This window comes from Syngnathoides biaculeatus, chromosome 6 (genome assembly GCF_019802595.1).
Source record: "Syngnathoides biaculeatus isolate LvHL_M chromosome 6, ASM1980259v1, whole genome shotgun sequence".
NCBI lineage: Eukaryota > Metazoa > Chordata > Actinopteri > Syngnathiformes > Syngnathidae > Syngnathoides > Syngnathoides biaculeatus.
In genome coordinates this window covers 3425372-3447452 of record NC_084645.1, presented here as the reverse complement: position 1 = coordinate 3447452, position 22081 = coordinate 3425372, and the positions used below count along the sequence as shown (strand labels likewise).

The following is a 22081-nucleotide window of genomic DNA, read 5'->3' as shown; positions in this document are numbered from 1 at the left end:
CAAGTGATGGGGTGTGAAAACTTTTTGGTAGCAGAGTAAATAAATCACCAGTCTTTCAAATGGTCTTACCTTGTGGCAAGGAGTGGATGAGTAAGCAAAGGCAACGCCCATGATTCTCTATCCCGTGGCACAGACTCAAAGAGTAAAATGTCCTTTTCCGTAAGTGCCATAACAACCGGTCTGTGCTGTTGCCGTCCGCCTTCCAAATTTACCTAAGGAGCGTGAAACAAAGTCAACAAGGTTTTGGGGATAATATATTGCTTTACAGCAGCCTTTTCAAAATCCAAAACAGGTCTCGGGTCAGTCTACAATGTGTTGCTGGTTGGGCGTAAATTCTGTAAGCAAATTTTATTGGCTGTTTGATTTGAGTTGTTATAAGGTGCAGCAAATAATCAACAACAAATTATCAAATCAATCAAATATTTTGAGAATCAATTTATTGTGAAGAAACCTTGGTGATTTTAAAAATGTCCGTTTCAGCCTCTCACCAGTCAATATTCTCTCATTTCTGGGGTGCTCCATGAAAGCAGAATGATTATCTTTGTTTAAATAAGATAAGACATTTGCATACCTTTACTTTTCAGTAGGAAAACAATGAAAAACATTTTTGCCTCTTTTCTGACAATCCCAACAATTGTGGTGAATGGACAACAGACTTACATTTTAATAAATAATGTTCATATTGAAGTGCACGTCACACGGCTGTTCTGATTAAATGTAATGCACATTATGTAAACAGGTGACCAGAGATCTCTAGTTGGAATAATCGGAATGACAAAAAATGTCAACATGCAAACCCAGCTACTGTGTGCTTGATCTGTTGAACAGGAGCCCTTCTCCTGTTCCTCAAATTTACGATGACGTTCGCTGTAGTGAACTATTGGCTAAATAATGTGAGCCAATGAAGCTATGCGTAAAGGTCAACTGAGATGTAAAACTTAGTTTTTAGTATGTTTTTCATTTAAAAAAAAAAAATCAGTCGGAATTAACCCATCTGTTTTTTTCCACCACATTTCAGGATGTTGTCGTATATGGATTTTTGCATCTCCTGCCATGAAAATACTCTTGAGGCATTAATGTTGGAGAAGAACCTGGAAGTGATGTTTTTTTGCAGATGCCCACACTTGTGGGTTAATGTATTTATACCAGTTTTACTGGCAGGAAAATAGCTGTTTTTTTTCTGCGAGTGTGCCAAAATGCTGGCTCGTTGTATTGCTGGATATTGCCCAAACACTGAGGAGGATGGATTTGCTCTTCACTCTTTTCCAAAACACCCGGCTCGTCATGAAAAATGGATTGCACAGGTGCAAAGGACAAGAATTTTGTGGGTTCTAAATGGCAGGTAGGTGTGTATAGAGCTATTATGAAAAATAATAGTTGCGGGGGACTAATTTGTCTAACAGTTTATAGCATAAATTACGTGTGAATTCAGAATAAATCCCCTTGGTCAAACCGGCAACGTATAACAAAGCACTTGTATTGCGTTTAAGACCATTTAATGACTCACAATACAACACAAAACAACAAAATAGAAGTACAAAGACAGTTTAGTTGATGTGGAACACGAGCTAACTAGCTAACTAGACGTATAATCACCAAACTCGAAAAGTTTCTCTGAAAGCAGCAATAGTAAAAAGCTCTGTCTGTGTCCGACGACATAATCCTTGTCTCAGAACGTAACATAAGATCGTCATAATAACTTCATAAAGTACGTAAGTCAGGGGTGCTAAATGTGTCGATGTGCCTGGGCTGGTGTTGTTGTCCGCCGGTGGCCTGGCGCTCTTGTCGTCCGCTGGTGAGCCCAGCGTTCTTGTCGTCCGCCGGCCACCAGCGTTAGCCTTGGCGCAGAGGTGGATCGGGTGAGGAGGTGGTTTGGCTGCGTGCAGAGAGGAGAAGGGAGCTCTTCCCCACACCACCCACCGGTGTCTAGGCACCCATAAAGTAGTTATTTTGCCCGGCATGGGTCCTCCTGAGTACGCTACACACACAAGACTTGAAAAATCGAACAATTACTGTAGAGCCCTGTCATTTTGAATATTTCATTAGATTCCTCGTCTGTCTGTCAAGGAGTCTGTTGTTAGCTAGAAGTGATCCGCATATCATTTAAATATGGCTGGAAACGATAGGGTAATATTGCCCCGGTCACTTTACTCGATTGTGAGATGTTCTCTTCTTCCAAAAGAGCTTTCGTGTCAGAGGGGGCATCAGAAAAATCCGAAAATCTCTCTTGTTCATTTCCCATAGCAGGTGGCGCAGCATCTCTCAATGGCGACTGTCCCAGTGTGACATCAGCAAATGAAATTGCAGGCAATACAGGGTTCATACTCAGTCTGACCCAAAAAAATTAAGGGCTTTTTAGGGGCATTCTTAGGGGCTGACACGAAAAATTTAGGGCTGACACGAAAAATTTAGGGCCATCGTGGGAAATCAAGAGTAAGGAAAAAAGACTCACCCAATGGTGGCATCAACCATTCTTGGTTCATCAAATGTTCCAGTACCTCAGTACCTGTGATAGTGATCACATGTCGCCCCTTGTGGTAGTTCTCATTGATATGACCATTGTCAATGTCTTCACATAACAGTCTACAGAAAAACAGATTCTAACTACAATTGCAACTATATACACAAATGTCTTCTACTGATGTCTGTCTCAGCACACCTAGTCTAGCTCCTTGAGCCTACCCAGTGCCTCCTCTATTTGTTGCTGCAGAAGTGCCAAAGTGGCTCTCTTGTCCTTTGCTCTGCCTCTGAATGCATTGGCCTCTGTGATAAACCTCAGATTCCTCTTTTCTTCTGCCTCCTCACACAGCCTGTCAGCCTTCTCAATAAGCGTAGATATGTCAGTCTCTATTCTGGCTTTTTTGGCTTTGAGGCAGGAGAGATGAAAAGTGGGCAGCGATGCCAAATGTAGCCAGGTACGAAGTCTTCCTTTCCCCACAGTGGTAGTTTTTAGCAATGTCACTGGGAACATGACTGCAAACACTTTGGAATTATTTTCACAAGATTTGTAACTGTAATGGCTGCAGATCACTTTTAAAGTCCACACGATCTCTGCCTTTAACGAGTCCGTCTTCGTGTATTGAACTACGTTCATAAAGCCTGACTTCCGGCTGGTTGAAAACGATGACTGGACAACTGTCCATGCACTGCTAGTACCACTGCCTGAAGTTGATGCTTCACTATCTTGATATTTTAGAAACAGATTCATACCAACGGAAGATTAGAGAGTCTTCGCCAAATCAGCGTGTCTCCTGTTTTTCCGGTGCGACTCCAGCGCTTTGACGCCCATCTTTTCAAGCTGGTAATTCTGCTTGCACAGATGGCAGTAAAACATGTGCCGATCTTTTGGATCTCGACGAACCCAGCTCCCAAACTCCTTACTTTCAACCCAAGCATCTTGAAAAATGCACTTCCCCATGATACAAGTTGGATCGATGAAAGAACTACGCTACGTCGTAACGAAGACGAAGTGAAATGCCTACTCACGGAAACAAACAATGCAATATCGACAAGATGGCGACAAGTTGTCAACAAAGTCTCAACGCCTACATGAAGCTTAATCTGATGATGTTTGAACTTCAAAGCCATCAGCAAATCACTGCACCACGAGCTGTCGTATTAATGGTAATAAGATATTTTGTTAACATTGGTGAGCAACAGCGTAACATTATTGAAAATAATTCAGACTTATTGTACTCTAAAAGTGTCTAACATAAATACACACCGGTACTTAGCTTTTAAAATACTGTAAGGCTCTTTTGAAAATACATTTCAAAATATTTGCCCTTTATGGCCCTCTCAGTCGAAAAGGTTCCCAATCCCTTATCTACTCTGTCGACTTGCTGTAGGATCCACACACTGTCTCATCACAACAATAATTATTCATGGAGTCTTTGTTTGTAAATGCTTTTAATCATGAATAGCACATTGAGTTAACTTGTGTATGAAATGTGTTATACAAATGCATTTGCTTTGCTTTTTTATTGAATGATAAGTCAGCATAGTAACGAAGGAGAAGTGGCAAGATGGTTATTTAGCAGAAAGAAAAGGGGAGCAGTCTAGGATTTAATGTGAGGACTTTGAATGATGAGACTATGACAGGAAAATCTCAGGAGTTGCTTGATATATTGTGTGTTTAAGTGGAAAGGACATAAGGCAAGAAGTGAAGGGGAAGGGTTTAAATTATTTTTACCATGTTGTAGATGGGAATTGAAATGCAGTACGGGTTATTTTAAGAATATCTTGGAGGTGAAAAGAGTATTAGATTGTGTGATGAGGCTGAAACATAAAATTGAGGGTGTTATGTATAATGTGATTAGCGGCTATGCCCCAGACGTAGAAGGAGAAACCTAGAGGTGAAAGAGAAACTCTTTAAGGAACTTTATGAACTACAGTCGTCCCTCTCTACTTCGCGGCTCACGTACTTTTTTAATTTACATTAAAAAAAATAGTTTTACTAGCACGTTAAGTGAGCAATGCAGTGGGCTGTCATAAATCTAAGGAGTGTCACACTGAAGGATTCTCTCCATCCATCCATCCATCGACCGTGTTTCTGGGTCACGTGGCAGGGGTAATAGCTTGAGCAGAGATACCCAGACTTCATCCAGCTCTTCCAGAGGGATCCCGAGGGGATCCCAGCCCAGCTCAGAGACAGTCTCTCCAGCGTGTCCTGGGTCGTCCCCGGGGTGTCTTTCCGGTGGGACGTGCCCAAAAAAATCTCACCAGGGAGAAGTCTGGGAGGAATCCGTATCAGATGTCCCAGCCACCTCATCTGGTTCCTCTCATTGCAGAGGAGCAGCGGCTCAACACTGAGCCCCTCCCAGATGACCAAGCTTCTCACCCTATCTCTAAGGAAGATCCCAGACACTCTGCGAAAGAAACTCATTTCGGCCAGTGTATCCGGGATCTTATTCAATCTACAACTCGTGACCAAAGGTGAGGGTAGGAACGTAGATTGACTGGTAAATTGAGAGATTCACCTTTTGACTTAGCTCCACCTTTACCACAACGGACCGGTACAAAGTCTGCATCACTGCAGACGCTGCACCAATCAGTCTGTCGACCTCCCGCTTCATTCTTCTCTTACTCGTGAAAAAGACCCCAAGATACCTGAACTCCTCCACTTGGGGGAGGATCTCATTCCCGAACCGGAGAGGACACGCCAGCCTTTTCCGACTGAGGACCATGGTGGAAGATTTGAAGGTGCTCGTTCTCATTCCAGCCACTTCACACTTGGCTGAGAACCGCTCTAGTGAGTGTTCGAGATCACTGCTTAATGAAGCCAACAGAATCACATAATCTGCAAAGGACAGAGATGCAATGATGATCCCACCAAATCGGACAGAAATCTACACCTCAGCTGTGCCTAGAAATTCTGTCCATAAAAGTTTTGAACAAAATCGGTGACAGCAATAGGACAGGACAGGATAGCTATGGAAATATGTTGGACTGATGCCAGTAGTGTGCTCGGTAGATGGAAAGAGTACTTTGAGAAGTTAATGAATGAAGAAAATGGGAGAGAAGGAAGAGTAGAAGAGACAAGCATGAATGACCAGGAAGTGACAATGATTAGTAAGGGGGAAGTTAGAAAGGCACTGAACACGATGAAAAATGAAAAGACAGTTGGTCTTGATGACATACCACTGGAGGTATGGAAGCAATTTGGAGAGGTGGCTGTGGAGTTATTGACAAACGTAATCAATCGAATGTTAGCGTGCGAGAGAAGATGCCAGAAGAATGGAGAAAAAGTGTACTCGTTCCCATTTTTAAGAACAATGGCGACGTTCAGAACTGTGGAAACCACAGAGGAATAAAGATGATGAGCCACACAATGAAGTTAAGGGAAAGAGTAGCGGAGGCTAGACTCAAGTGAGAAGTAAGTATATGTGCGCAACAGTATGGTATCATGCCGAGAAAGAGTACCACAGATGCATTATTTGCCTTGAGGATACTCGTGGAAAAGTACAGAGAAGGTCAGAAGGAGCTACATTGTGTCTTTGTAGATTGAGAGAAAGTCTATGACAGAGTACCAAGAGAGGAACTGTCGTACTGCATGCGCAAGTCCGATGTGGCGGAGAAATATGTTAGGATAGTACAGGACATGTATGAGGACAGCAGAACAGCGGTGAGATGTGCTGTGTAGGTGTGTCAGAAGAATTTAAGGTGGAGGTGGGACTGCATCAGGGATCCGCCCTGAGCCCCTTCCTGTTTGCTGTAATAATGGATAGGCTGAGAGATTAGGATAGACTGGATTCTCCTTGGACAATGATAATATTGTGATCTGCAGTGAAAGCAGGGATCAGCTGGAGGGACGATTACAAAGATGGAGGCACGCACTGGAAAGGAGAGGTATGAAGATTAGCCGAAGTAAAACAGTGTATATGTGCATGAATGAGAGGTGCTGTGGGGGAAGAGTGAAGCTCCAGGGAGAAGAGATAGCAAAAGTGGACGACTTCAAATACTTGGGGTCAACAATACAGAGCAATGGAGAGTATGGTAAGGAAGTGAAGAAACGGGTCCAGGCGGCGTGGAACAGTTGGCGGAAGGTGGTCTTCTATGTGACAGAAGAGTCTCCACTAGGACGAAGGGCAAAGTTTACAAAACAGTGGTGAGGCCGGCCATGATGTACGGATTAAAGACGGTGGCACTGAGGAAACAACAGGAAGCAGAACTTGAGGTAGCAGAAATGAAGATGTTGAGGTTCTGGCTTGGTGTGAACAGGTTGGACAGGATAAGAAATTAGCTCAGAGGGACAGCCAAAGTTGGATGTTTTGGAGACAAGGTGAGAGAGAGCAGATTTTGATGGTTTGGACATATTCAGAGGTGAGAGAGTTAGTATGTCACTCCCATGCACCCTCGAGGATCCTGCCGAGGGTGTAGAACTGGTCCACTGTTCCACAGCCAGAATGAAAACCACATTGCTTCTTTTGAATCCGATATTCAACTTCACGATGGACCCTCCTCTCCAGCACCCCCGAATAGCCCTGACCAGGGAGGCTGAGGGGTGTGATCCCCATGTAGTTGGAACGCACGCTCCAGTCCTCCTTTTTAAAAACCAAGATATAGAAGAGCTCGCCCCTGAGAAACCAGACTCTGCCTCCTCATGGGAAAGAGTGTCCGTGGAATTGAGTTTTTTGAAATATTTTCCCGACTAACAACGTCCCAAGTTGAGGTCAGCAGTGCCCCAACCTCACTATACACAGTGTTGATGGTGCACTGTTTCCCGCTCTGATACGCCGGACAGTGGACCAGAATTTCCTCAAAGCCATCTTGAAATTCTTCTCCATGGCCTCACTGAACTCCTCCCCCGCCCAGGTTAAGGCCCCAGTGACCACCAATGCTGCATTCCGCTTGGCCAGCTAGTACCTATCAGGTGCCTCAGGAGTCCCAAAGGCCCAAAATGCCCGATAGAACTCGTTTGGCTTGACTGTTGTTGTCCACCAACGTATGGGCCGTTGCTGCCACGACAATCACACCCTTTTCCAATCACACCCTTCCAGGTCTCACCGTCATTGCCCACGTTGGCATTGAAGTCTCCCAGCAGAATGATGGAGTCCCAAGAGGGAGCGTTCTCTAGCACTCCCTTTAAGGACTCCAAAAAGGGTGGGTACTCTGAACTGCTGTTTGGTCCATAGGCACTTCTTCTTCTTCTTCTTTTCCTTTCGGCTTGTCCCGTTAGGGGTCGCCACAGCGTGTCATCTTTTGCCATCATAGCCTATCTCCTGCATCTTCCTCTCTAACCCCAACTGCCCTCATGTCTTCCCTCACCACATCCATAAACCTTCTCTTTGGTCTTCCTCTCGCTCTTTTGCCTGGGAGCTCCATCCTCAGCATCCTTCTACCAATATACTCACTCTCTCGCCTCTGAACATGTCCAAACCATCGAAGTCTGCTCTCTCGAATCTTGTCTCCAAAACATCCAGCTTTGGCTGTCCCTCTAATGAGCTCATTTCTAATCCTATCCAACCTGGTCACTCCGAGCGAGAACCTCAACCTCTTCATTTCTGCCACCTCCAGTTCAGATTCCTGTTGTTTCTTCAGTGCCACTGTCTCTAATCCGTACATCATGGCCGGCCTCACCACTGTTTTGTAAACTTTGCCCTTCATCCTAGCAGACACTCTTCTGTCACATAACACACCGGACACCTTTCGCCAGCTGTTCCAACCTGCTTGGACCCGTTTCTTCACTTCCTGACCACACTCTCCATTGCTCTGTATTGTTGACCCCAAGTATTTGAAGTCGTCGACCCTCGCTATCTCTTCTCCCTGTAGCCTCACTCTTCCCCCTCCACTTTTCTCATTCACGCACATATATTGTTTTACTTCGGCTAATCTTCATTCCTCTCCTTTCCAGTGCATGTCTCCATCTTTCCAATTGTTCCTCTGGATGCTCCCTGCTTTCACTGCATATGACAATATCATCTGCGAACATCATGGTCCAAGGGGATTCCAGTCTAACCTCATCTGTCAGCCTATCCATTACCACTGCAAATAGGAAGGGGCTCAGAGCTGATCCCTGATGCAGTCCCACCTCCACCTTAAATTCCTCTGTCACACCTAAGGCACACCTCACCATTGTTCTGCTGCCATCATACATGTCCTGTACTATTTTAACATACTTCTCTGCCACACCAGACTTACGCATGCAGTACCACAGTTCCTCTCTTGGTACTCTGTCATAGGCTTTCTCTAGGTCCACAAAGACGCAATGTAGCTCCTTCTGACCTTCTCTGTACTTTTCCACGAGCATCCTCAAGGCAAATAATGCATCTGTGGTACTCTTTCTAGGCATGAAACCATACTGTTGCTCGCAGATACTTACTTCTGTCCTGAGTCTAGCCTCCACTACTCTTTCCCATAACTTCATTGTGTGGCTCATCAACTTTATTCCTCTATAGTTCCCACAGCTCTGAACATCCCCTTTGTTCTTAAAAATGGGAACTAGAACACTTTTCCTCCATTCTTCAGGCATCTTTTCGCCTGCTAGTATTCTGTTGAATAAGTTGGTCAAAAACTCCACAGCCATCTCTCCAAATTGCTTCCATACCTCTCCCGGTATGTCATCAGGACCAACTGCCTTTCCAGTTTTCATCCTTTGTAGTGCCTTTCTGACTTCCCCCTTAGTAATCATTTCCACTTCCTGGTCCTTCACTCTTGCCTCTTCAACTCTTCCTTCTCTCTCATTTTCTTCATTCATCAACTTCTCAAAGTATTCTTTCCATCTATTTAGTACACTACCGGCACCAGTCAACACATTTCCATCTCTATCCTTAATCACCCTGACCTGCTGCACATCCTTCCCATCTCTATCCCTCTGTCTGGCCAACCTGTAGAGATCCTTTTCTCCTTCTTTCGTGTCCAACCTGGTGTACATGTCTTCATATGCCTCTTGTTTAGCCTTTGCCACCTCTACCTTTGCCCTACGTCGCATCTCGATGTACTCCTTTCGCCTCTCCTCAGTCCTCTCAGTATCCCACTTCTTCTTCGCTAATCTCTTTCCTTGTATGACTCCCTGTATTTTGGGGTTCCACCACCAAGTCTCCTTCTCCCCTTTCCTACCAGATGACACACCAAGTACTCTCCTGCCTGTCTCTCTGATCACCTTGGCTGTCGTCGTCCAGTCTTCCGGGAGCTTCGGTTGTCCATCGAGAGCCTGTCTCACCTCTTTCCGGAAGGCCGCACAACATTCTTCCTTTCTCAGCTTCCACCACATGGTTCTCTGCTCTACCTTTGTCTTCTTAATCTTCCTACCCACCACCAGAGTCATCCTACACACTACCATCCTATGCTGTCGAGCTACACTCTCCCCTACCACTACTTTACAGTCAGTAACCTCCTTCAGATTACATCGTCTGCACAAAATATAATCTACCTGCGTGGTTCTACCTCCGCTCTTGTAGGTCACTATGTGTTCCTCCCTCTTCTGGAAATAAGTGTTCACTACAGCCATCTCCATCCTTTTTGCAAAGTCCACCACCATCTGCCCTTCAAAGTTCCTTTCCTGGATGCCGTACTTACCCATCACTTCTTCATCGCCCCTGTTTCCTTTACCAATATGTCCATTACAATCTGCACCAATCACAACTCTCTCGCTGTCTGGGATGCTCAGAACTACTTCATCTAGTTCCTTCCAGAATTTCTCTTTCAACTCTAGGTCACATCCTACCTGTGGTGCATAGCCGCTAACCACATTATACATAACACCCTCAATTTCAAATTTTAGTCTCATCACTCGATCTGATACTCTTTTCACCTCCAAGACATTCTTAGCCAGCTCTTCCCTTAAAATAACCCCTACTCCATTTCTCTTCCCATCTACTCCGTGGTAGAATAATTTAAACCCTGCTCCCAAACTTCTAGCCTTACTACCTTTCCACCTGCTCTCTTGGATGCACAGAATATCAACCTTTCTCCTAATCATCATGTCAACCAACTCCTGTGCTTTTCCTGTCATAGTCCCAACATTCAAAGTCCCTACACTCAGTTGTAGGCTCTGTGCATTCCTCTTTTTCTTCTGACGCTGGATCCGGTTTCCTCCTCTTCTTTGTCTTCGACCCACAGTAGCTGAATTTCCACCGACGCCCTGCAGGTTAGCAGTGCCGGGGGCGGGCGTTGTTAACCCGGGCCACGACCGATCCGGTATGGGATTCTTTAGATGAACGCTCATATTTGTTTGGCACAGTTTTTACGCCGGATGCCCTTCCTGACGCAACCCTCTGCATTTATCCGGGCTTGGGACCGGCCTACAGATTGCACTGGTTTGTGCCCCCATAGGGCTGCATTTTGGTCCATAGGCACAAACCACAGTTAAGACCCGTCCCCACACCTGAAGGTGGATGGAGGCTCCCCTCTCATCCATCAGGGTGTACCCCAACATACAGGTGCCGAGCCGGGGGGGGGGGGGGGGGGGGGGGGGGCAATAAATACACCCACGCCTCCATGGCGCCTCTCACCATGGGTAACTCCAAAGTGGAACAGATTCCAATCCGTCCTAAGAGGACTGGTACCAGAGCCCAAGCGCTGCGTAGAGGCGAGTCCAACTCTATCTGGTTGGAACTTCTCGACCTCATGCACCAGCTTCCATGTCCCTCGAGCTAGTTTCTGCAGCCAGGAATTATATCCCCAAGGTCCCCACCCTTCGGCTACCGCTCAGCTCATATTACACCCAACTCCTATGACCCCTCACACAGGTGGTGAGCCCATGGAAAGGGGGACCCTTTGTTACCCTTTTGGGCTGCGCCTGCCCGAGCCCCATAGGTGCGGCCTGCCTCCATAGGGGGGGGGGCCCCGGTGACCAACGTCCAGGCAAGGGAAATCGAGATCCAATATTTCCATTTGTCAAAGAGGTTATGGAAAAGTACTTTGCCTGGTCCCTCACCTCAGAGTTTTTTTGCCATGGGTGACCCTACCAGGGACGTGGAGCCCGAGACAACTTAGCTCCTGAGATCATCGGGACACACAAACCCCTCCACCACGATAAGGTGGGAACTCGAGGAGGAGGATTTTCTTAGACATGTACAATCACGTGTCCACACAGTTACCTTCATGGAGCACAAATCAGCATTCATCCATCTATCAGTTAAGAGTCGAGAGAAGTTGTCCTGGTAGTGTACTGTTCAGTGTTTTCATGTCAATTCTACACTAAGTTGCTGCTTTAACACCAATATTTAAGTTATTGGTTCATGTTGATGCAACTGTATCCTGTGTTGGGATGACCAACCAATAACTTACCAATTATGATAATGCTTTTTCTGTAGTCGAGAAATGACATTCCTGTCACTTGGCAGCTGTTGTTCTGAGAATTGCCACAACCAAACCAACACCAGACTTTGATGCCCAGGGGAAAAATTGTGATCTTGAAACCAACACAGTTCCCTTTATAAGTAAATCTAAGTATAAACACTACAATGCCTCTGTTGATCTTATCTTTTAATATGTAAGCAACCGCTTGTGACTTGCATCTGGTTGTTACTTGCCCGGCTTGTCAAATTTTAAATGTCAATGTGGCCCTCGAGTCAAAACGTTTGCCAAACCCTGATCTAGACAACATTTCAGTGAACTTTATGACCAACTACTGTTGGAACCAGAAGTTTACATACATTATGCAAGACTTTTTTTTTTCACACTCTCTGACATAAAATTAGACTAAACGATTGCTGATGATTATTATTATATAATTGTTTCTATTCGTTAAAAGCCAGAAGAATGACAGAAGAACTTAGACATAAAGTCAGAAGTATATTTCATAATGAAGTTGGGACATTGTGTTGAACTTCTTCTTTTACTTTCGGCTTGTCCCATTACGTGTCGCCACAGCGTGTCATCTTTTTCCATCTAAGCCTATCTCATGCATCTTCTTCTCTAACACCCACTGTCCCCATGTTCTCCCTCACAACATCCATCAACCTTTTCTTTTGTCTTCCTCTCGCTCTTTTGCCTGGCAGCTCCATCCTCAGCACCCTTCTCCCAATATACTCACTCTCTCCCCTCTGAACATGTCCGAACCATCTAAGTCTGCTCTCGACAACCTTGTCTCCAAAACATCCAACTTTGGCTGTGATGAGCTCAATTCTAATCCTATCCAACCTGTTTACTCCAAGCGAGAACCTCAGCAACTTCATTTCTGCCACCTCCAGTTCTGCTTCCTGTTGTTTTGTCAGTGCCACCGTCTCTAATCCGTACATCATGGCCGGGCCTCACCACTGTTTTACAAACTTTGCCCTTCATCCTAGCTGAGACTCTTCTGTCACATACAACACCAGACACCTTCCGCCAACTGTTCCACCCCGCTTGGACCCATTTCTTCACTTCTTTACCACACTGTCCATTGCTCTGTATTGCTGACCCCAAGTATTTGAAGTCATCCACCCTCACTATCTCTTCTCCCTGGAGCTTCACTCCTCCTCCTCCGCCCCTCACATTCATGAACATATATTCTGTTTTCCCCTTTTTCTGTCAGCTTATCCATCACAACCACAAACAGGAAGGGGCTAACCGCGGAAACCTGATGCAGTCCCACCTCTACCTTAAATTCTTCTGACACACCTCACCGCTGTTCTGCTGCCATCATACACGTCGTGTACTATTCTAACATATTTCTCCGCGACACCAGACTTGCGCATGCAGTCCCACATGGTGTTCTGTCATAGGCTTTCACTAAGTCTACAAAGACACAATGTAGCTCCTTCTGACCTTGTCTGTACTTTTCCACAAGCATCCTCAAGGCAATTAATGGATCTGTGGTCATCTTTCTAGGCATGAAACCATACTGTTGCTCACAGATACTCACTTTTGTCCTGGGTCTTGCCTCCACTATTTCCCATAACTTCATTGTATGGCTCATTATCTTTTTTTCCTCTATAGTTTCCATAGGTCTGAAGATCGCCTTTGTTCTTAAAAATGGGGACTAGCATACATTTCCGCCATTCTTCTGGCTTCTTCTCTCCTACTAGTATTCTATTGAATAAGTTGGTCAAAAACCCCACAGCCACCTCTCCAAATTGCTTCCAAACCTCTAGTGGTATGTCACCAAGACCAACTGTCTTTTAATTTTTCTTCCTGTTCAGTTCCATTCAAACTTCCCCCTTACTAATCATTGCCACTACCTGGTCATTCATGCTTGCCTCTTCAACTCTACTTTCTCTCCCATTCTCTTCATTCATTAACTTCTCAAAGTAGTCTTCCATCTACCAAGCACACTACTGGCACCAGTCAACATATTACCATCACTATACTTAATCAGCTTTACTTGCTGCACATCCTTCCCATCCCTATCCCTCTGTCTGGGCAACCTGTAGAGATCCTTTTCTCCCTCTTTCATATCCAACCTGGTGTAGATGTCGTCATATGCCTCTTGTTTAGCCTTCACCACCTCTACCTTTGCCCTACGTCCCATTTCAATGTATTCCTTCCACCTCTCCTCAGTCCCATCCATGTCCCACTTCTTCTTCTCTAATCTCTTTCCTTGGATGATTTCCTGTATTTTGGGGTTCCACCACCAAGTCTCCTTCTCCCCTTTGCTACCAGAAGGCAACCCAAGTACTCTCCTGCCGGCCTCTCTGAGTACCTTGGCAGCAGTATTCCAGTCTTCTGAGAGCTATTCCTGTCCATCTCGAGCCTGTCTCACCTCTTTCCAAAAGGTCACACAACATTCTTCCTTCCCCAACTTCCACCACCTGATTCTCTGCTCTACCTTTGTCTTCTTAATCTTCCTCCCCACTACCAGAGTCATCTGGCACACCACCATCCTATGCTATCAAGCTACACTCTCTCCCACCACTCCCTTATAATCAGTAACATCCTTCAGATTATATCGTCTGCACAAAATATAATCCACCTGTGTGCTCCAACCTCCGTTCTTGTAGATCACTCTATGTTCCTGTCTCTTCTGGAAATTAGTGTTCACCACTGCCAATTCCATTCTTTTAGCAAACTCCACCACCATCTGACCCCAAAGTTCCTTTGCTGAATGCCGTACTTACCCATCACTTCTTCTACGCCCCTGTTTCCTTTGCCAACATGTCCATTGAAATTTACACCAATCACAACTCTCTCTCTCTCTCTCTCTCTCTCTCTGGGATGCTCACGACTACTTCGTCTAGTTCCTTCCAAAATTTTTCATTCAACTCAAGGTCACATCCTACTTGTGGGGCATAGCCGCTAATCACATTATACACAATACCCTCAATTTCAAATTTCAGCCTTATCACTCAATCTGATACTCTTTTCACCTTTAAGACATTCTTATCCAGCTCTTCCTTTAAAATAAACCCTCCTCCATTTCTCTTCCCATCTACTCCATGGTAAAATAATTTAAAACCTGCTCCTAAACTTCTAGCCTTACTCCTTTTCCATTTACTCTCTTGGATGCACATTACATCAACCTTTCTCCTCATCATGTCAACAAACTCCTGAACTTTTGGGACATTGTGTTGAACATAAAAACAAAATACAATGCTTTGCAAATCATATGATTTGCAAATCATAATCAACCCATTTTAAATGAATACCCTACAAAGAGAACATATTTAATGTTCAAACTGATAAACGTGGTTGTTTTTAGCAAATAGTCATTCACATGGAATTTTATGGCTGCAACACATTCCAAAAACGCTGGAACAGGTGGCAAAAAAACTGAGAAGGTTGAGGAATGCTCATGGAGCGAACATGAGACTAAGATGACAACCCACAATTCAGTGTTCAGTCCATGTTCCCATGAGAACAGAAAGACAAGGAGACGGCATTTGTTGTGGCACTCTGACGTGAAATGGATTTCCAACAAGATCATCAGAAGCTGGCATGGTTGCCCTAAACTAATGAATTGACACCCCAGATGGACCCCACAACCCACGGGGTCTCTTGTCCACTTGAAAGGGACACCATTTGGGCTGTCGTGTCAGGACAACGAATGGGTTAACAGAGATACTTACAGGCAATGGAGTGCCATGGCAGAGTTGAGTCTTCCGCACCAATACTAGGAGGACATGATGAAAATATATTTTGAACAGTAGAATGAACACCACTGCTGACCAGATTTCTACAAACTTGAATGTCTGATGTTGAATCTGTGTTAATTGTGCCAACAATAATAAAAGAAAACCAACACACAAATGGTATTCCAAACAGTGAGGTTATCGGAACAATCTCTACCCATAACAGATGAACATTCGACCGTGTGATTAGTCAACGCTAGAGGAAAAATGTTAATTGAAGCCCAATACTTGTTACTTTATATAAAGCCACTGTCTCAAACCAAATTAATTTTAAGATGAAAACTCTGGATCAGGCAGGGGGGCTCAGCTGGTAAAGTGTTGGCCTCACAGTTCTGAGGTCCCGGGTTTAATCCCGGACACGCCTGTGTGGAGTTTGCAAGGTCTCCACGTGCCTGCCTGGGTTTCCTTCGGGCACTCAGGTTTCCTCCCATATCCCAAAAACATGTAACATTAATTGGACACTCTAAATTGCCCCGAGGTGTGATTGTGAATGTGACTGTCTCTATGTGCCTTGCGATTTGCTGGCAACCAGCTCAAGGTGTACCCCGCCTCCTGCCCATTGATAGCTGAGATAGGCTCCAGCAGTCCCCATGACCCTAGTGAGGATAAGCGGCTAAGAAAATGGATGGATGGATGGATGAAACTAAGAATGAAAGAGACATGGTCTGGCCCGCGGTTTGAGCTCGGGTGTGAAAACACCCATCTGTCCCTTCTCTGGGGATGGAAAAAGCCAACGCCACGCTTGGCTTGCCCTGTCTCTCAGGACGCTGGCCCTCTCTCTCAGGACGTGGTGGATTCCCCCCCCCCACTCTCTGGACACTCTTTTGGGTCGCTCACTTGACACTCTCAATAGCTGATGCTCTGCGTTTTCAGGTTTGCTGAGGTCTGCCCGGACCTACCTGGTCAAGCTGCACAGTGTCATCCTCACCAAAGTGACACGGACCTCTCAAAATAACACGGTCGACGGGCGAGCATACCTGCCTGCGCTCGAATCAGACAGAAACAGGCACCATGCTCGAAACCTTCTGTGGATAACTCTTCCCTCGGGCTGAACCCAGAAGCTCAACTTACCTACCTTGTCCTTGGTAAACACTTGTAAGTGCAACTTTGCAGCCTACAAAAAATAGATATTGGTGCACATTTGGGTTAAATTAACGAGAACAGTGAATCCTACTACTTGTCTGGCCTTCCCACGCTCACTGACCCCTCTTTAGGTTACAACTCAGCTTCATCAATCAATGTGTCTTTGTTTGTCTTGTATATCATCTTATCTTGTCTGTTGTAGATTCCCTTGTTAGTTCCTAATAAAAATAAAAGATTCACTACGTGCATCCTCGTTTTGTATTTGAGTGAGGAGAATTGATGAGCCTCTGTAAAAGGGAACGTATCTAGATGAATTGCAGCAAATCTTTAAGGGTTATGAGATTGATCATCAAGAAAAAAAAATTAAAAGGTTTCTTATTTTTCCCTAGTGTTATGCACAGAAAAAAAGTGACATGGTGTCCAACAAACCAAAAATGTGATTGACAACACGTAATCTAAAGATTGCTTCAAAGCAGAAATGACGCGGTTGTTCTTCGCGGCGACTTTATCCATTCCAATTTAATCTGGTTATCGCGACACTTATCAAACAACCATTTTGAACAAACCACTGGTGAACAGACTAATTGTTGCCATGATTGTGTAGAAAAGGTGTTTCCCCGAATTGCTCAGTAATTCACAAGGTTCACCTCTTAATGATCAAATGCATGAGAAAATAGCGGAACAGTTTAAGAGCAATGTTCCTCAATGTACAATTGCAAGGACTTTGGGGATTTCAACATCTATGGTCAATAATAACCAAAAGGTTCAGAGAATCTTGAGAAATCATAATGTCACCAGAGAAGCTGAAAACCAACATTGAATGCCTGTGATCTTCGATCCCTCAGGTGGCACATCATCAAAAAAAAAAATGTGTAAAGGATATCACCACATGGACTCAGGAACACTTCAGAAAACCAATTACAGTAAATATAGTTCCGCGCTACATCCATAACTGAAAATTTAAGCGATGTTGCAAAGCAATAGCCATTTATTAACAACACCTTGAAATGCTGTTGGGTTGAGAGGTTCTGATGAGATATAGTCAGGGTCGCCTTCACACACGTGTTAGCTCTGGTACCAGTCTCTTTTACAGGGGTTGGACTTTCTTCCACTCTGGAGTTGCATGCGGTGAAAGGCGGTGAGCAGGTGAGGGTATACTTCTTGAACCTGGCTTCGGGCTTGTACATTGGGGTTCACCCCGGTGGACAAGAGGGTAGCATCCCTCTGCCTTCTGTTGTGGTGACGGGTCCTGACTGTTGTTTGTGCCCATGTACCTAACAACAGTTTAGAGTACCTACCCTTTTGGAATCCCAAGAGGGAGTGCTGGAGAGTGCTCCCACTTGGGACTCCATCGTTCTGCTGAGGGACTTCAATGCTCACGTGGGCAATGACAATGAGATCTGGAAGGGCGTAATTGGGAGGAATTGCCCCCGATCAGAACCCGATCCCTGTTAACCCTTTTATTGGACTTCTGTGCTCATCGCAGGTTGTCCATAACGAACATCATGGTCATGCATAAGGGTGTCCAGCTGTGCACTTGGCAACAGGACACCCTAAGCTGCAGTTCGATGATAGACTTTGTGGATGTGCGACCGCATGTCTTTGGGACACAGGAAAAGAGAGGGACGAATATGTCAATTGATCACCACCCGGTGGTGAGTTGTCTCTGATTGTGGGGGAAGATGCCGGTCTGACGTGGCAGGCCCAAACCTATCACTTTTGTGGTGGCTGAAGCGAAATCTCAGGCATGGGAGGAGTTTGGTGGCTTCGAGGAAATTCTGGTCCACCAACAGGCATCTCATCAGGGGGAAGCAGTGCACCGTCAACACTGGATAGTGAGGATGGGGCGCTGCTGACCTTGACTTGGGACATTGTGAGTCGATGAGGAAATTACTTTGAGTCTGGGTCCTCTGAGGCAGGCTCTCCCATCTCTGGAGGTGAAGTCTCCGAGATGGTTAAAAGGTTCCTTGGTGGCAAAGCCCTAGGGGTGGATGAGATTTGCCCAGAGTTCCTAAAGGCTCTGAATGTTGTGGGGCTGTTGCGGTGAGCACACCTTTGCAACATTGCGTGGACATTGAGGACAGTCCCTCTAGATTGGCAGACTGGGATGGTGTCCCCCTTTTTAAGACAGGAGACTGAAGACTGTCTTCTAACTACAGGAGGATCACACTCCTCCGCCCTCCTGGTAAGGTCTATTCAGGAGTGCTGGAGAGGAGGGTCCACCGGGAAGTCGAATCGCAGATTCAGTAGGAGCAATGTGATTTTCGTCCTGACCGTGGAGCAGTGGAACAAATCTCCACACTTGGCAGGGTCCTCGAGGGTGCATGGGAGTTCACCCAACAAGTCTAAATGTGTTTTGTGGAGTTGCAGAAGGTGTTCAACCTTGTCCCTCGGGAAGTCCTGTACTGAACCCCAAAATGGGCTATTTGGTCCCTGTACGACCAGTGTCTGAGTCTAATCCGCATTTCCAGCAGTAAGTCAGACTCATTGTTACTTGTAAGAGTTGGACTCCCCCAAGGCTGCCCTTTGTCACCAATTCTGTTCAGAATTTTTAATGACAATCTCTAGGCACAGCCAAAACATAGATGGGGTTTGGTTTGGTGGCATTAGTATTGCATCTCATATTTTTTTCAGATGTGGTTCTGTTGGCTTCATCAAGCCGTGATGTCCAACTCTGGAGTGCTTCACAGCTGAGTGTGAAGTGGCTTGGAAGAGAATCAGCACCTCTAAATCTACAACCATGGTCCTCAGTCAGAAAAGGGTGGCGTGCCCTCTCCAGGTCGGAGATGATTTCCTGCACCAAGTGGAGAAGTTCCCGTTTTTTGGGGTCTTGTTCACAAGTGAGGGAAGAATAGAACGGGGGATCGACAGGCGGATCGGTACAGCATCTCCAGTGATACGAACTGTGTATCGGTCCATTGTGGTAAAGAGGGAGCTAAGTTGAAAGGCAAGGCTCTCAATTTACCAGTCAATCTACGTTCCCACCCTCACCTATGGGCACGAGATGTGGGTCGTGACCGAATAAACAAGATCCCAGATACAAGCGGTCGAAATGAGACTCTCCTTTGGAGATGGGGAGAAAAACAAGTTTATCCGGGAGGGGCTCAGAGTTAAGCCGCTGCTCGTCCTCATTGAGAGGAGGAAGATGAGGTGGTTGGGGCATCTGATTCTGATTATTCCTGGCTACCTCCCTGTTGAGGTGTTCCAGGCAAGTCACAATGGGAAGAGACCCCAGGGATGACCCAGGACAAACTGGAGAAACATCTCTTGGCCTGCCTGGGAACGCATTGGGATACGCGGTAAGAGCTGAACTATGTGGCTGGGGAAAGGGATATCTGGGCATCCCTGCTAAAAATACTGACCACGTAATGCTATCAGAAAATGAATTTGAAAAATATTTTTATTCTGTTTATTTGTGTAACACAACGTCCCAACTTCTATAGAATAGGGTTTGTATGTTGTTTTTTTTACTCCAAATTCCACCTTCAAGCTATGAATGACTACTAAAGTGAAAGTTTCTTCACTATTCATTTTGCATTACGCTCATCCTGATCTTCTTTTGTGTTGCATATTCAGTGCTCAGCAGGATGTTTGTAGAAAACAAGAGGACTTATCATATGTAAAATATGATGTAGTAACACCTGTTCAGCCAGCCACCCAATGTGTTTCAGTTGAGGCTGTTTGGAGGCCGTGGCCCCCAGATAAGCATTGATGTGAGCCAGGGTCTGTGGGAGCAAGGCAGCAATATTGGTGTGGATGGCAGTGAACCAGGAGTTGGCAGTGGAGGCATCTTTACAGCGAAGTACCACTGTGTGCTGTCCATCTGGCGAATGGAGCTCCAACAGTCTGAAAAGAAAAAGAAAAATGAAAACTTGAATAGCCTGAAAGCACAGTGCAGAAAAATATAGAAGTTGAACTGTAAACAATATAAAGTGGAACCTAGGATTATTCATTCCGTGACCCAGTTTGTAACCTGGAAGGTTCTTAAACCAAGGTAATGTTTCCCATTAAAATGAATGGAAACAATCTAGTCGGGCCCCAAAGATACAAATGTTTTCTTTTTAATCACCGTGTGGCTAAAAATATAGTGAAAATGCACTATGAATATAAAAGAAAACACCAAATAAACATAACAGTTTGTGGACATTAACTTTAAGAATGGAAAGGGAGGACTACAGCTCCTCACTGGAGAAGTTTTCTTCCATAATAATGGAAATTCTGGCTCAGGTAGTTTTTTCTTTTACATCTTTTCCAATCCATTTGTTAATTTTGGGACAACAATCCAGTCCATGGAAACCTTTTCTGTTCTTAAAAAAATCTGAAAGTAGAATGTGACACTCATTTAAAAGTTGAATTGCTTTGTACCCATTTGATGTACATTCCTTTATCGTGTTATTTTTTGACTCATTTTCCCAAAGAGAAACGAGTAAATTTTACACCACTTTATGCTCCCATAGTTGATAACGACATGCTCATTGCACGACGCCACTCATTTGCATAGCTTGTGTGTAGCTTGCCACACACACACGTCAAAAAAAGTTGCTGCGAAGCGAAAGTCGCCGAGCTCATCTCTCATAATTGGCCCATTTTATTCACATGCTGTGATCACGTACTTACCATCCCTCCCATCTTCACACACCACATATGCCGCTGCCTTCTCAATCGATTTTGTAGCATAATTAAACAAATCATCTGGTTATTTAGACCCATTTTTTTCAGCAGGTACGCTTCCAGAGTCACCATTGTTGTTGCTTTGTTCCTTGTTTCAGAAAGGAAACTAATAATGGCTGCATGAAAAAAATGAACAAAATGTGCTGAAGAAATTCCAGAATGTGTCATCGTAGCCAATGGATAGCTTTCCAATTACGGCATCTTCTGTGTCACAGGGGTCAGAGAACACAGGTGATGGGTGAAGTTTTTTTCTATCGTTAATTTATCAGATCAGTCTAAGGGTGGTGGTGACGTCATTGGAGCTTAGTTAGTGAGTTAGTTACCAGTCGTAGTGACAGTTCTGCTGAGAGAACTTTTTCAAAACTGCGCGCATACGTTTTGCTGGAGTATCACGTGTGGGAGAGCCGGAGGGATGTCAGCGCAGTCATTCCACATGCGAGTTTAAAGAAGCCGTAAATCATGACTTCATTTTAATGACCATGTATCCCCTTCAATGGGAACGCTACCAATATGGCTGCCATGTAGTCAGTTAGCCAGGGTGCTACGGCGCTCTGCCATATCTTGTGTTCAGATAGATGTGGACACCAATTTCGACATTATGCCAGCAATTATTTATTGTCTCCATTAAAGAAATAATTGAACACATACTGCACATATTGCAATAGTATTCTGAACTTCTTAGCTGTCAACAACCAGGTGGCGGGGTATACACTGAACTGGTTGTCAGCCAATCGCAGGGCACAAGAAGACAGACAACAGTGGCACTCACAATCACACCTAGGGGAAATTTAGAGTCTCCAATTAAAGTGCAACCGACACCCTAATACAAATTTTAA

At 45.0% G+C, this 22081-nt stretch overlaps 1 protein-coding gene across 17 annotated transcripts in view; it reads right to left on the bottom strand.

Annotated features, from left to right (window-relative positions):
• The window catches only part of sntb2 (syntrophin, beta 2), a 120884-nt gene that overhangs the window by 53167 nt on the left and 45636 nt on the right, over positions 1-22081 (bottom strand). For 16 of the 17 annotated variants that reach the window (XR_009795555.1, XR_009795556.1, XR_009795557.1 and 13 more), the window contains 2 exons: positions 20216-20420; positions 70-212 (listed from right to left, as the gene is read on the bottom strand). Coding sequence is in view for 11 of the 17 variants with exons in the window: in XM_061823852.1 (XP_061679836.1) it covers positions 70-212; positions 20216-20420 (348 nt within the window). In the remaining 6 variants the exon portion in view is untranslated. The remainder of the gene's footprint in view (positions 1-69; positions 213-20215; positions 20421-22081) is intronic. The other variant, XM_061823846.1, reaches the window with a different exon arrangement.